The sequence below is a fragment of the Rousettus aegyptiacus genome, unplaced genomic scaffold, assembly GCF_014176215.1.
Source record: "Rousettus aegyptiacus isolate mRouAeg1 unplaced genomic scaffold, mRouAeg1.p scaffold_m13_p_1, whole genome shotgun sequence".
Taxonomy (NCBI): domain Eukaryota; kingdom Metazoa; phylum Chordata; class Mammalia; order Chiroptera; family Pteropodidae; genus Rousettus; species Rousettus aegyptiacus.
This window is the reverse complement of record NW_023416284.1, coordinates 94,777,469-94,791,160: the sequence shown is the minus strand read 5'-3', so window position 1 is coordinate 94,791,160 and position 13,692 is coordinate 94,777,469. Positions and strand designations below refer to the sequence as shown.

Sequence of the window (13,692 nt, the reverse complement as noted above, 5' to 3'; positions counted from 1 at the left end):
GCTCCAGCTGAGGTCCCAACTGACATCTAGCATCAACTGTCAGACATGGGAATGAAGGATGGCCCCTAGATAAATACCAGGCCCCTGACCATGAGCCACCCTAGTCTTTGAATCTTTCCATATGAGGCCCCAGACACCACAAAATAGATCCCAATCATTCCAGTTGTGCCCCATCCAAGTTCCTGACCCACAGAGTCTGTTAGCATAATATAATGGTGTGTTAAGCCATTGTTTGAGGATAGTTTGTTATGCAGCAATAAAGAACTGAAACAGGAAAAGGGGGAGGGGGTTTTGAAGTGTCATTGGTTTTCTGCTTTAGTATCAGGGTAATGCTAGCTGCTGTAACATAAAACCCCCAAATTTCAGTGGTCTAACAAAAGTTTATTTCTTACTCACATAATTGTTCAGTGCACTGCTTCTGGTTGGTGGACAGCTTTCCATTAAGTCATTCAGGAAGAGGGACTACTGTCTTCCTGTGGCTTCTCCATTCTCCAGGTCTTGGAGTCCTTTGCATCCAAAAAGCAAAACAGGAAGAGAGAACAAAGGCACACCTACTTTTTAACCACCTTTACCTAGAAGTGACATATATTCCTTCTGCTAACATTTTATTGCAGAGAATTAGTCATACGAACCACATCTAGATCCAAGGAATGTTGGAAAGTGTAGCCCTTGGTTAGTCAATCAGTTCTCAGAAAAAAACCTCTATACTATGGGAAAGGGAGCATAATTTTTGGTGGACAGTTAGCTGTCTTTGGCAGACTTTAAAATTCAAGTTAAAGAATTAAAATGATCATGACAAAGGTTTCCCTTTCTCTCCCTCTCTCCCATTTTCTTTCCATCTTCCTGGAATAGAGGTGGGGAAAAGTACAAGTGATCATATTTTGCTCACCGTGTGGCTTTTGTGAGAGGCCAGCCTTTACTCAAGTCAGTGGTAAACTAGAGGCTACTCTATCATGATAGTCTGGAGCCAGGTTGCCTAGGCTCAAATCCTAGACAAGATATGAGACCTTGACCAAGTTACTTGACCTCTCCAAGCTTGTTTCCCCATTTGTAAGATGAGGGTGGTAATATGAATAGCACTTCACTTATAAGATTGTTATGAGGATTAACTTGGCTAATTCCTGTAAGACAGTTATGCCTTACAGGAATATAATTATTAGCTATCGTTGTAGAAAAACAGGTGTTAGTTTTTGCAGAAGCCACCTCTTGCAAGTATAAACTCTATCTCCCTATGCCCTTTTTATGTTCTCTTAAGAAGCATGAAAACAAGATGTTTTCCCCTCTTTAAATTGGTGAACAGCTATAAAGTAGAAATCCCTTCAATCAATTTTAGATTCTTTTATTACCCATCTCCAAGCAATATGGGTTTTTAAAAAATATCTAAACCAAATAGCTTCCATTGTGAGCAAGGGTCACTCCACTTTGGGGGCGTAGCTCTGCCAATTGATTTGAACTGTGATTCCCTGTGTGAGGTTCAATAAGGGAGAGGTGGAACTTTTTCATTACATTTTCAAAAGATTGAGTAGAGAAGAGGTCTTGATGTGGCATCTCAAGCAAAGTCTTACTTTCCCTTAAGTACTCTCTAATCTTGACATCAAAGGCCAACTCTTCAATATAATAGTGCATTTAGTCATCTTGGGGATAAGGTGGGCAGTGAGAGCACAGATGGGTTCCCCAAACTTGGAGGACTTTAGGGTCACTGGGGCATGTAAAATCATAATTTTACCAATCGCAGATGGGGTGATCCAGCCTGTGTGCGTGTGTGTGTGTGGCGGGGGGCAGGGCTGGGGAGGTGGGACTGACGGCTCCACATTTTCATTCACTCTAACTTCTCTCTTACTCATTTATTCTACCACTATCTCTTCTCCACCTACATTTAAGACTATGCTGAAGCAGTCAGGGAAAGACGTCTTTTATTTTTGAAAGGGAATGTTTTTGAAAAACAGAAGTATTGAGGGAAAAAGCTACCATCTTCTTTGGATAGATTGTGTATTAAGTGCTATTTTGTGTAAACATAGGGTTTCAAGTGTAGAGTCAGAAGATATTTCTGATACCTTTAATCAAGTTTATTATATTTTGGAAGTACTTATAATGAGTCATCAAGCTTATTATGTTCTGGAGGTATCTGTAATCAATAATTGAGGTGGATGTTTTAGAGGTACTTGAAATGAGTACTGTAGGAAACCATCTTCTTTTTGGTTGGAGCCCTAGCTATTTCTTTAAGCACTCACATCCTTTTCCTTGCCCGAGGATTAGTATCCAGTTCAAATATTTATTACTCATCTGATTTTATTTAGGAGACAGAGGACGAAGGAGGGAAGGAGGTAGGCAAGAGGGAGAGAAAAGAGGCAATGGGAATCAGGCATCAATAATTACCACCTTGTTTTTCTCTCAATGGAGAGTTGGCTTCAGGCTGTTATTTTTGCATGTAATACATGGTATCAAATGCCTAATATAAAATGAGCTTGGTGACTTACAATTGAATCACATCACTCTGAGTTGGCTATTTTTGGACTATAAAAATTATAAAGATCACTACTCAATTTACCTTTGTCCAGGGCTGGGGGAAGTGGGGGAAGAGTGGGAGATACTTGAGTTCTACAATCCAAGATTATAATGCAATTCTCATTATATTTTTTTAACTCACAAATTTACTGCATTACCAGCTCTGGTATTCATTATTCAGGATTTGTTGAAATGTGCTTAAGATATTTCAGCTAGTAGCAGGCTGCTCTCCCTTTCAGTAATAATATTTAGAGCTGTGTTTTTCAAACTCAGGTTATGACTGAGTCTTGACCAGCATTTTTGAAAAATGGAATATAATAAAAACAGGCCATCACACACAGGTTAAGTATTATCTGTGAAATGTTTATATTCGTGTTTTTCTGTTTGTGTACTGTGCCAAATGTAACGTGTTTTTTACTGTAGGTTGTGGTCAAAAGTGTTTGGTAGATTTCTGGTGCTAGACAAGATGGAGTGAGCCCACTGTTGCCACTCTTTGATACTAAATACAATGAAAAATTCTTGACAAAATAGTGTGTGAGACTCTGGGTCTTATTAAAACCCTCTAGAGCAAGGGTCAGCAAATTATAGCCTTCGGGCCAAATCCAACCTTCCTCCTGTATTTATAAATAAAGATTTATTGTTCTGAGAACTCTGAGAAGTAAACAAGCAGGCAAATGTGGATGGGGAAGTTAAAGCTGGAAGAAGCTATCTGTATGAGATGAGTTTCTGATTTTTTTTTTTTCCTCTCACAGCCTTGACAGAAAGTAGGCCCCACTTGGAGAACTTCATACAGCAGAGGTAGCCAAAACTGAGAGAAAAACCTCAAAGAAAATAAGTCTTGTTTATTCTACTCTACTCACATTTCTGGTTCCAAACATGTGTGGGTTTTTCCCACACCAATTCCGTAACTCTCTAGACGCCACCTGGGTGTCCTACAATTTAATTCTGACACTAAATACCTAGAGTTAGTGCAGCCCCACAAGACTGACCCCCTTTTAGATGCCAGTTGAAAGTCATTGAATGTCACCCATAATTCTAACTGACCCAAAATTGGAGGTTCTCATAACCCCTTCCTCAGGTTGGATAATTTGCTACAACAGCTCACAGAACTAAGAGAAACACTTACTAACAATTACTGGTTTATATAAACACCCAGATGAAGAGGTACATAGAAAGAGGTCTGGAAGGTCCTGAGTGCAGGAGCTTCTGTCCCTGTGGAACTGGCAAGCACCTCTCCCAGCACATGGATGTGTTTGCTGACCTGGACTCTCTCTGAATCTTTTGGTAAGTTTTTTCTGAAGGCTTCATCATGTAGGCATAATTGATGATTAACTCAATCCCAGGGGAAGAGCTGATAGTTCTAATCATGGCTTGGTCTTTCTGGTCACCATCCCCCATCCTGAAACTATCCAGGAGCTCACCAAGAGTCGTCTCATTAGAGCAAAAGCTGCTCCTGTCACTCAGGTAATTCCAAGGGTTTTAGGAGCTGTGTGTCAGGAACCAGGGGGCAGAGACCAAATATATATTTATTATGTCACAAAACCTCTTTCTCTGACCAGCGGACTTGGAAAAGGGATCCCTGCAAGACAGAGTGTTTGGGAGACGGGAAGACACTACCATTATTTTTTTTTCTCTCTCTACCAAACCTGTCACAAGGGGAGGCCTCAATTATGAAGCAGCAGTATGGGCATAGATTTCAATTGACAAAGGCTGTCATTCTAGTTAGTTGACAAGGAAACAGCACCTGTGAGCCAGAGTGCAGGAGGAACCTAAGAGAGAAGCAAGCCAGAGAAGCAATCCCCTAATTTTCTGTATGAAATGGCACAAGTTTTGCATGTTTGCATGGTCAAAAAAAAAAAAAAAAACCAAAGCAGCATAGCAACACCTCTGAAAAACTGATGACATTAGAACATGGCCCAAAGATGAGACAGAACTTGCAGTATGAAAAGGATTGACTGTTAAAAACAAAACAAAACAAAACAAAAAAAGCAAAACCAACGCTTACTAGACCAGGGGTCAGCAAACTTCATAAAGGGCCAGTCAGTAAACATTTTAGGCTTTGTGGGCCATACAGCCTATCACAACTAGTCAATTCTGCTGTTACAGTGCCAAAGCAGCCACAGACAATATGTAGATGAATAGGCTGTGTTCCAATAAAACTGTTTGGACGCCAAAACCCAGGGCAATAAATCTTTATTTATAAACACAGGAGGAAGGTTGGATTTGGCCCAAGGCCATAGTTTGCTGACCCTTGCTCTAGAGGGTTTTAATAAGACCTAGAGTCTCACGCACTATATTCAAAATGTCCAGGATATAATCCAAAACTACTCAACATACAAAGACCTAGGAAAATGTAATCAATTTTATGAGAAAAAATGACAGAAACATGCCAACCCCAATATGACCCACATGTTGGCATTGTCAAAGACTTAAAACAAGTATTATAACTATGCTCCATAAAGTTAAACATGCTTGAAAGAGAAGTTCTCATTAGAGATAGTAACGATATATATGTAAAAAGGAAACATTAGAACCAAAAATGATTTCTGAAATTAAAAAAAAAATCACTGTATGGGCTTAATAGTATAATAGAGATGACAGAGGAGGAGTTAATGAACTTTAAGATATATAAAGAGAAAGTTATCTAAAAGAAAGAAAAAAAAGACTGAAGAAATAATGAATAGAGACTTAGGGGACTGTGGGTATAAATTCATATCACTGGAGTCCCAGGGCTGGTGCAGAAAAAAATATATATATATTTGAGGAAATAATAGCCGAAAGCTTCTCAAATTTGATGAAAGACAAAATTATACATTTAAGAAACTCAGTGAACTCCAAACAGGAAAAATGCAAAAAGCAAACAAACAAAAAACTATGAAACACAAAAAACCCATACTCAAGACAGAATCAAAGAAACCCAAAGTGGGAGGAGAATCTTAAAAGCAGTCTGAGAAACAATATGGTAGTTCTTCAAAATATTAAAAATAGAATTACCAAATGATTCAGCAATTCTATTTCTGGGAATAGAATTGGAAGTAAGCCAACTGACCATCGACTGATGACTAGAAAAAAGGTGTGGTATATACATATAATGGAATATTATTCAGCCTTAAAAAGGGAAGGAGGTCCCTCTCATTCTCTGCCTCTGAGAGGACACCATGCTCTGTATGTGGAGTGTTACCCCTTTTCTAATACCTTCCTTTTGACTCAAATAAAAAAGAAAGGGGGGGGGAGGAAATGTTGATACATGCTACAACATGGATGAACATTGAGGACATATGGTAAATGAAATAAGTCAGTCACAAAAAAGACAAATACTGTATTTTCCCACTCATATGAGGTACTTAGAGTAGTCAAATTCATAAAGACAGAAAGAATGTGGTTGTAAGGGACTGGGGTAGGGGAAGTAGGGAGCTGGTACTTAGAGTTTCAGTTTTGCAAGATGAAGAGTTCTGGATATGGATGGTGGTGATAGTCATGCAACAATGTGAATGTACTTAACTGTAAATTTAAAAATGATTAAGATGACAAATTTTGTTATATACATTTTGCCACATTTTTTTAGATAAGCAGTTAGACAAAAGTGATATAGAACGACGATTTCAATGACTCTGGATTTCTTATCAGAAAATGTGGGGGCAAGCCAGTTGAACGCCTTTAAAGTGCCAAAAGAAAATAAGTATATCCAGAGAAAATACATACAGAAATGAAGGCAAAATAAAGACAATAAAATAAAGACAATTCTCAGATGAAAGAAAACTAATTGTTAGCAGACTTGCTCTACGAGAAATGCTCAAGAAAGTTTTTTAGGCTCAAGGGAAATAATATCAGAGGGAAACTTAGAACTTAAGGAATGAAGGCAAAACATACATGGTAAATATCTCCTCTTAAGTTCTTTTAAAGACGTTTAACTATTGGGAACAAAAATTGTAACAGTATCTGATCAGGTTTTCAATGTATGTCAACATAGTTCATATGACAACTATAATATTATAAAGGGGGAAACTCAAAGGATCTATTTGGATGTAAAGCTTCACATTTTACTTGAAGTGATATTAACTGTACATAGACTCTAAACAGTTAGGTATATGCGTCATAATCCTTAGAGTAGCTTTAAAAAAATACAGAGATACAGTCAAAGGTCAATAGATACATTAGAATAGAATACTAAAAAAAATTCAAATAATCCAAAAGGTGGCAATAAATGAGAGAACAAAAACAAAGAGAACAAACAAAACAAAATGAAATGGTGGACCTAAATCCAACCACATTAATATTAATTGTAAATGGTCTAAATGCACCAATTAAAAACAGGAAATTGTCAGATTGGATTGGAGATGAAGATCCAACTATATCCTGTCTTTAAGAAACCCACGTTAAATATAAAGATATAAGTTAAAATGATGGGAAAAAAAATTTGAAGACCAGTGGTTTGAAGAGATCTGGGTTTCTTCTCTTAGATAGCTTGGCGGGGTGAAACAGGTGTGGCAGGGTCACTATTGAGACAGACTGGTATCCCTACAGCAAAAGTAGCAAGTCCCAGGGTCTGGCTCCGAGACTTCCCACCACAGTTATCATTTCAAACAGGGACTATACGCTCACCACCCAGATGCTACAGCTCACAAGCCACTTGCTGAACCACACTGAACAGGGGTTCTCCTTACTTCTAAGAATTCTAATTCAGCCTTTGCCAAAATAAGGGGATACTTTGATTTGCCGTAGCTGTGGGTGTGCTGCCACTATCATGGTTAGTTGGCACAGGTTTAGAAGATTCTGGTCTCATAACAATGTGTTTTATGTTCTCTGATTATGTGAATTTCATCATTTTCATCACGAATCTAAAATCCTCTTTGGTGTCTATGGCAGCTTCCAAAACTGTCTCTTTATCGATGCAGATGTAAACAAGGCTGCCTCCATTTTTGTGTGCCCTGATTTCCTTCTGGTTTCCGTGTTCTGAAGTCTGACCTAATCTCAGCAAGCACCAAAGCCTCATAGTTAATGATCACCTGTGTCCTGTAAGCATACACAATGTAACCATAAAGATCCTAGTCAGTAAAAGGCCAGAATGGCATAGCAACTGAGGTAAAAATCAAACTAGGTGCTGGCGTCAATTGTAAGTAGTTATCCATTGTAAGGCCACCAGGAGGTAAGGTCCCTTTGTCTTATTGATCATTAGTGGTTCAGCTATACTATAAAACATCTACTGTAATAATTGTCTTAGCAGTGGAGATTATTTGTGCAGACTGTGGGGTTGCCTTCTGCTCAGACCCAGTCTTCCTGTAACTTACCCTACAATAAATTGTTATAATCAGTGGACCTGCCTGCTTCATTTTCCAGTCTCAAGATACCTTCTCTGTTCAGTGGTCACTATACCTTCGCTCCACCTTCAGACAGTTTCCAACCAGGAGTTGAGTGCTGGAAGTCCCCAGAAGAGGTAGGAAGGGCACAATTACTGGGACTTAGTTTCTGACTTCAACCCTTAGAGTTTGACAAAGATGTTGGACATGCAAAGTCCAATCCAAGACAAGCCAAATCCTGTCAACAAAAGGCTCTTGCCTCTTGAAGCAAATAAGGTCACCTACCATGGGACTGAGGTCTGGCCTGTGAGTCGTGAGAGGAGGTAATATGGGGCAGTTTTCTGGAACCTTCCTTAAAACACTGCTGGCATATTTCCTTTGTCCTTTTTTCTTTGTCCCTTCTTTAATCCATCTTGTGCTTGGAAAGTGGATGTAGCACGTGGAGTGCTACCTGCCATCTTGACCATGAAGACCTAAAGAAGGTGTGAGACTCCTAAAAACTGTGAAACAGACTCGTCACACCAGCCCTGGGTTCCTGGGCTGCTGACTTTTGGGCTTTTACCTGAGGGAGAGGTAAATTCCCATGTTTTGTAGGTCAGTTATTTGTGGCTTCTGTTACATGTAGCTGAATTCAATCCTAATGACTGAAACCAAGAAACACTCAGATGAATCCTGGGAAGAAGTTCTAGGTGAAGAAACCATTCCCGTCAACTACCTTTCTTAAGGTTACCAAGAGAAAAACCAACCGAAGACCACCACCACCCCTAAAAATAAAAAGCAGGGCGAGGAGGGGAGAGAGACAGATAAACCATTAATGAAGATTCTGAGTGGAGGGCCAGCCTTTGAACACATTTTAGTTCTAAATGGTTTGGTGGGAAAAACGCTGTGCAGAGAAGCCAGAAGGCCTGTCCTCTGGGTCTCACTTCCTTCGCTTTGCATTGGGGTTTCCTCTGTGAACAATGAGGGTGTTGAATAGATATCTCTAGGCTTCTGTCCAGCACTGAAATTCTAGTATGTTTTCTAACCTCCATTCCATTATATACTCCCTTTGGATGCATTAAATAATCCACATAAAGTGCTTATCACAGTGCTTGGCACGTGGCAAGGTGCTCTGTAAGTGTCAGCTCAAGAACCACGTTACTACTCATTTTCATAGTTTCCACAGTCAGGGTTTGCTGACGTCCCCTGAATCTGCCTTTTGGTCTTCTATTGACCCCCTGCTTGTCTTGCAGAAGGCTTGTCCCCCATACTTACTAGAGCAACGAGAAATACCTGAGAAAAGAAGACTCCTTAGGTTCCAGGTTATACAAATCTATGGGAGAAAAATCAGCAATGGAGGAGAAATACACTATTTATTTACAGTTCTTTCACTTTATCCACAATTTCCCAAACATAAAAACTAAAAAAATAAAACCACCACTTGGGAACACAAGTGTCTTTCTTTAGTCCAGCTGAGGGCAGGTCACGAGCCCTCTCTGTCGAGGAGACTACTGAGGCACACTGAAGGGGGAAGGAGCAGGGTTAGGAAGAATGCCTGAGAAACAGCTCCAGTTGAGAAATGTAACATGCCTGCATGGTGGGGCTCCACTAGCAGAGACTCAAGGGTGCCACCCACTGGGGACACTACTTGGCTTCCCAAGAAGATGACAGCTGCTTGCCACTATCCCCCATTTCTCCACTATCAAACACCAAAAATCGAACGTGGGTCACACATCTCATGGGCTGCGTAAGGTGTGATGGTGATGGGGGTGGGGGGTGGGTTGGGGTGGTGGACACCAAATGCCTCTCTCTGAGAAGACCCCAAAACCCCAGGGACACACAGGAAACCCTTTTTCTTGGCACTGACAGTCAGTCACAGCTTCTGTCTTAAATACAAAGCTGACTTAAAAATGTAAAAACAAAAGCCCTCCCCAGATTCTAGGGGAAAGTCAGGGGCTAAAAACATGCAGAAAGGCTTCTGCCTCTGTGGTCCTCTCTAGGAGGCGACTAGAGGTGAAGGGTGGGGAGCTCTGTTCGCTAAGGATGGGGAAGGAGCAGGGCAGATGCTCCACAAGGCCAGGGAGGGGGTAGGAGAAAAAAACTCTGAGACACTGATGTTTGGGGTGGCTGCCACTGGTTTTTGAAGCAGCTTCATTTGCTCAGCTATGCTCACTCTAGCAGACTCCCATTCACTTCCCTCACAGGAGGGCACCCAGAAACCAACCTGGAGGCACCTGCCTGGCAACTTCATCTGTGTAGTGACCTAGATTGCTTTCACATGGTGATGCACATTATAAATATAAAATCATATCTGCTACAAAGAGGACATATATTTGTACATCTTTACCCATATACATAATAACACAATTTACACATAATATCTTGGAGTGGGTCATCATGGAAAAAGGGCTTGGAGAGGTAAAAAGCCTCTTCTCCCTCTCCTGCCCTGATCCTTCTCAAGGGATGCTTGTACACGTGGTCACTGGGGCCCTTCCCAGCTGGTTGTGATGGGACTAATCTGGACACAGAAATTTGGACAAGTAACTAAATGCCAATGGGTGTGTACACCCACACACACACACAAATACACACTCACATACTGGTGAGAAAAGGAAAAATAAAATTCCTAGCCCTTGGGTATAGGCCTCTTCCAGAGTTATAAGCATCAGTGCCTCCTCCATCTGAGAACAATGGTCTTAAAAAGCTGCCCCTTACTGGCTCAGACTAGGGCAGAAGGTAAAGGGCTAGGAATTGGGGAGAGGGGCCAGGAATCTTTTGAAAACATAAGGCGTTTTTCACTTGTGATCAAATCAAACTATGTCACAAAAAGCAACAGTATCAGTTGGCGCTGGGAGGCAAGAGACAGCCAGTCCATGTAGGGACAATGTGAGTTAAGACCCTGAGCCTTCCCCTTCATTTGTCCAGTTTCTTTTAAAGGGGCAGACAACCCTGTACCTCCTTTTCTGTACTTCCCAGAGCTGGGCCCATCCACGTGGCATGGAATACTGACAGTGGTCCAGGAGACCCATCCAGAGACATGGAGTGGTGGACAGGCACGCCAAAAAGTTAAGACCTGGGTGGCGGATGTGAGCTTTTTACAGCAGGAGTGGTTCCTGGTCAGGGTCCATGGCTCGCACAGTGGCCACAGTGATCAGATTGCCATCAGAGATGGGGGCAGTCTGGGTCCTCATGGGGAGACAGCACCTATCGGCGGTAGTGATTAGGGGCGTCGGCAAACATGTACTTGAGTCTGTATGCCTCTGCGAGCAGCAGCCCGATCTCTTCATTGCCCCAGTGTATCGTAGGTAGGTTTTGTAGCAGCATGAGGAGACCCTGAAATGCAAAAAAAGACTTTTATCATGCTGGGACTACAGAGCTAAGGAGCAGCAAGACTAGGAATTGGGCCCTTTTCTCTTGGGTCACACAACCCAAAGGGTCTGGCCTCCCTCCTTCAAAGTCACATACAGCCCTTGGCCTCCGGTTCACTTTCAGGAAGCCTTGAAAAGCCTCTACTGATTCTCCAACTCACTAATACCCACCTCTTTAAAAATATTATAGAGAATGACAACGATAAATAAGGGTATTTAAAAGAAAAAAATAATCACTCATCATCCAAATAGCTCTCCTAATTTTGAAGTATTCCTTTTCAGTCTTTTTCACATGCATATTTCTTTAAATAGTTGTAATCAAAATTATAATTTTATATGCTTTTAAATAATTGTTTTAACTATAATTTTCATGTTTTTCCAAGCAGCCTTCAAAAATGATTATATTCAGTATTAGTACTCCATCATGTGGCTATACTCTAATTTACTCGACCATTTCCCTTTTGTTAGTTAACTTAATTTGCTGCTTTAAAAAAAAAAGAAAGAAAGAAAAACCTTTATTGGAGACTGCTACATTCTTTTTGCATTTGACATTGTTGTTGCCACACAATGTTCAATTGTAGTCACTGTATTTATCCTCTGCCCTGTTCTCCAAAGACCATCCTCCACCTACCCGTCTAGCTTATTTCCCGCTGTTCCCAACACACATGCCTCAGCCAGCCAGGTCCACTACAGCCAGATTTATTTGTGTCTCCATGGCTTAATTCATGTTGTTCCCTTTACTTGGAACACTTTCTCTTTTCTCCTCCACCTATCTAAGTCCTATTCAGTTTTCAAAGCCCAAGTCCCTCAAACAGCTCCATGGAGACAACCTATTAAAGAGGATATTAGAGTAAAAATAAATATGAGATTTTAGGTTCTCTCTGTAATGCAGTTACCCATGCTATTACTGCTGCTTCAAGTTCTTTCTCTCTCTTTCTGAACTGGATATTCCTGTTATTTTTCTGATTATAAAAAATAATAGTAGCAAGACATAAACCCCAGAGCCATAAACAAACTGACAAATTTGATTACTTGTAATTTTTAATCCTTAATATGTCAAGAGGCACCAAAAATAAAGTTAAAAAATGGAAGAAACTATAATAAAATCTGTAAAGGACAAAAGGTTAATATCCATAATCAAAAAGGAATGCCAACAAATCAGTAAGAAAAAAGAGAAAACAACTAAATAGACAAAAAACTGCGTGCTGTGACTAAGTAATGTACAGAATGCCAATGACCCACCCACACGCCATCGTTACTTTTAAAAACCTTGCCTTAGCTGATCTGAACACTCAGGCAATGTTTTATAATTTTCAGCAAAAAGGTTTTGCATATCTTATATGAGATTTCTTCCTTTGATAACAGAAATTGAGCCGGGCACAAAGCTACCTTAACCATACTAGCCACACATCGCTGTTATATGTGGCCAATATGATTGAGTTCTGGCCAGTTCTGAGACAGTATGGCTTCTGGGTTCTGCCCTAAACTTTTCCTTCTCCCCTTCCTAGAAAATGGCTATAAATGTAGCAATGGAAACAGTCATCCTAGACCAGAGGCCCCAACCCCCGGGTCACGAATGGGTACCAGTCCGTGGCCTGTTAGGAACTGAGCTACACAGCAGGAGGTGAGTGGCAAGTGAGCTGAGTGAAGCTGCACCTGTATTTGCAGCCGCTCCCCAGTGCTAGCATCACTGCCTCAGCTCCACCTTAGGATGTCAGGCATTAGATTCTCATAGGAGCACCAGTTCCCGGTGCCAAAAAGGTTGGAGACTACTGATCCTAGACCATCAGATTAAAGCTATCTATTGAAGATGACACAGCAATAAGATAGAAGAAATGAGTTCCTGCTACCCTGGAGCCATGTTAGCCCTGGGTTGCTTACACTTAGACTGTTAATTAAAGAGACGTAAATAAGTATATGGTTTTAAGTCACTGTTATTCTAAGGTCTCAGTTACAGAAGACAAGTTTACATCATGTTAACAAATACAGGCCATGTCTATCAAAATGCACATGCAGTTTGATCCAGCAACTCTACTTCAAAGTTTCTCTCCTAGGGAAATATTCACACTCCTGTACAAAGGTATTCACTGCACTACTGCTTCAAATAGTGGGGAACATGACATTAGAGAAGTGTCTGTCAGTAGGGAAATAGTTAGGTAAACCATGGTTATCCATATCATGAAATATAAGGCAGTACCTGTAAAAAATGAAGTAGGACTATGTGTGCCATGGTGGAAAGATATCTAAAATATTTTTAGGAAGAAAAAAGAAAGTTGCAGAAAAATATGTGTAGTATATCATTTAGGTAAATAGGAAAACATAATATATTTATAATTTATATATGTATATATAAATTTTAGAAGGCTAGGTGGTATACTGTTAACAGTGGTTACTTTTAGGGATGGGAGACTCAGGTTTTCTCATACTTCTGTATCTTTCAAGACCTTGGTTTTCAATTTTTATAATAAAGTCTTTGTATGTTACTTGTGTGATAGAACATTTTTTTTTCCTGAGTAATACACATTCTGTGGGAGTTTTGTTTA

The 13,692-nt window shown here is 40.4% G+C and overlaps 1 protein-coding gene across 2 annotated transcripts in view; it reads right to left on the bottom strand.

The window, feature by feature from the left end:
• Positions 1-9,135: 9,135 nt before the first annotated feature.
• The window catches only part of TBC1D22B (TBC1 domain family member 22B), a 61,171-nt gene continuing 56,614 nt past the window's right edge, over positions 9,136-13,692 (bottom strand). For both annotated transcript variants that reach the window (XM_016152676.2, XM_016152677.2), the window contains exon 13: positions 9,136-11,114. In XM_016152676.2, coding sequence (XP_016008162.1) covers positions 10,986-11,114 — 129 coding nt within the window. In that variant the 3' untranslated portion in view covers positions 9,136-10,985. The remainder of the gene's footprint in view (positions 11,115-13,692) is intronic.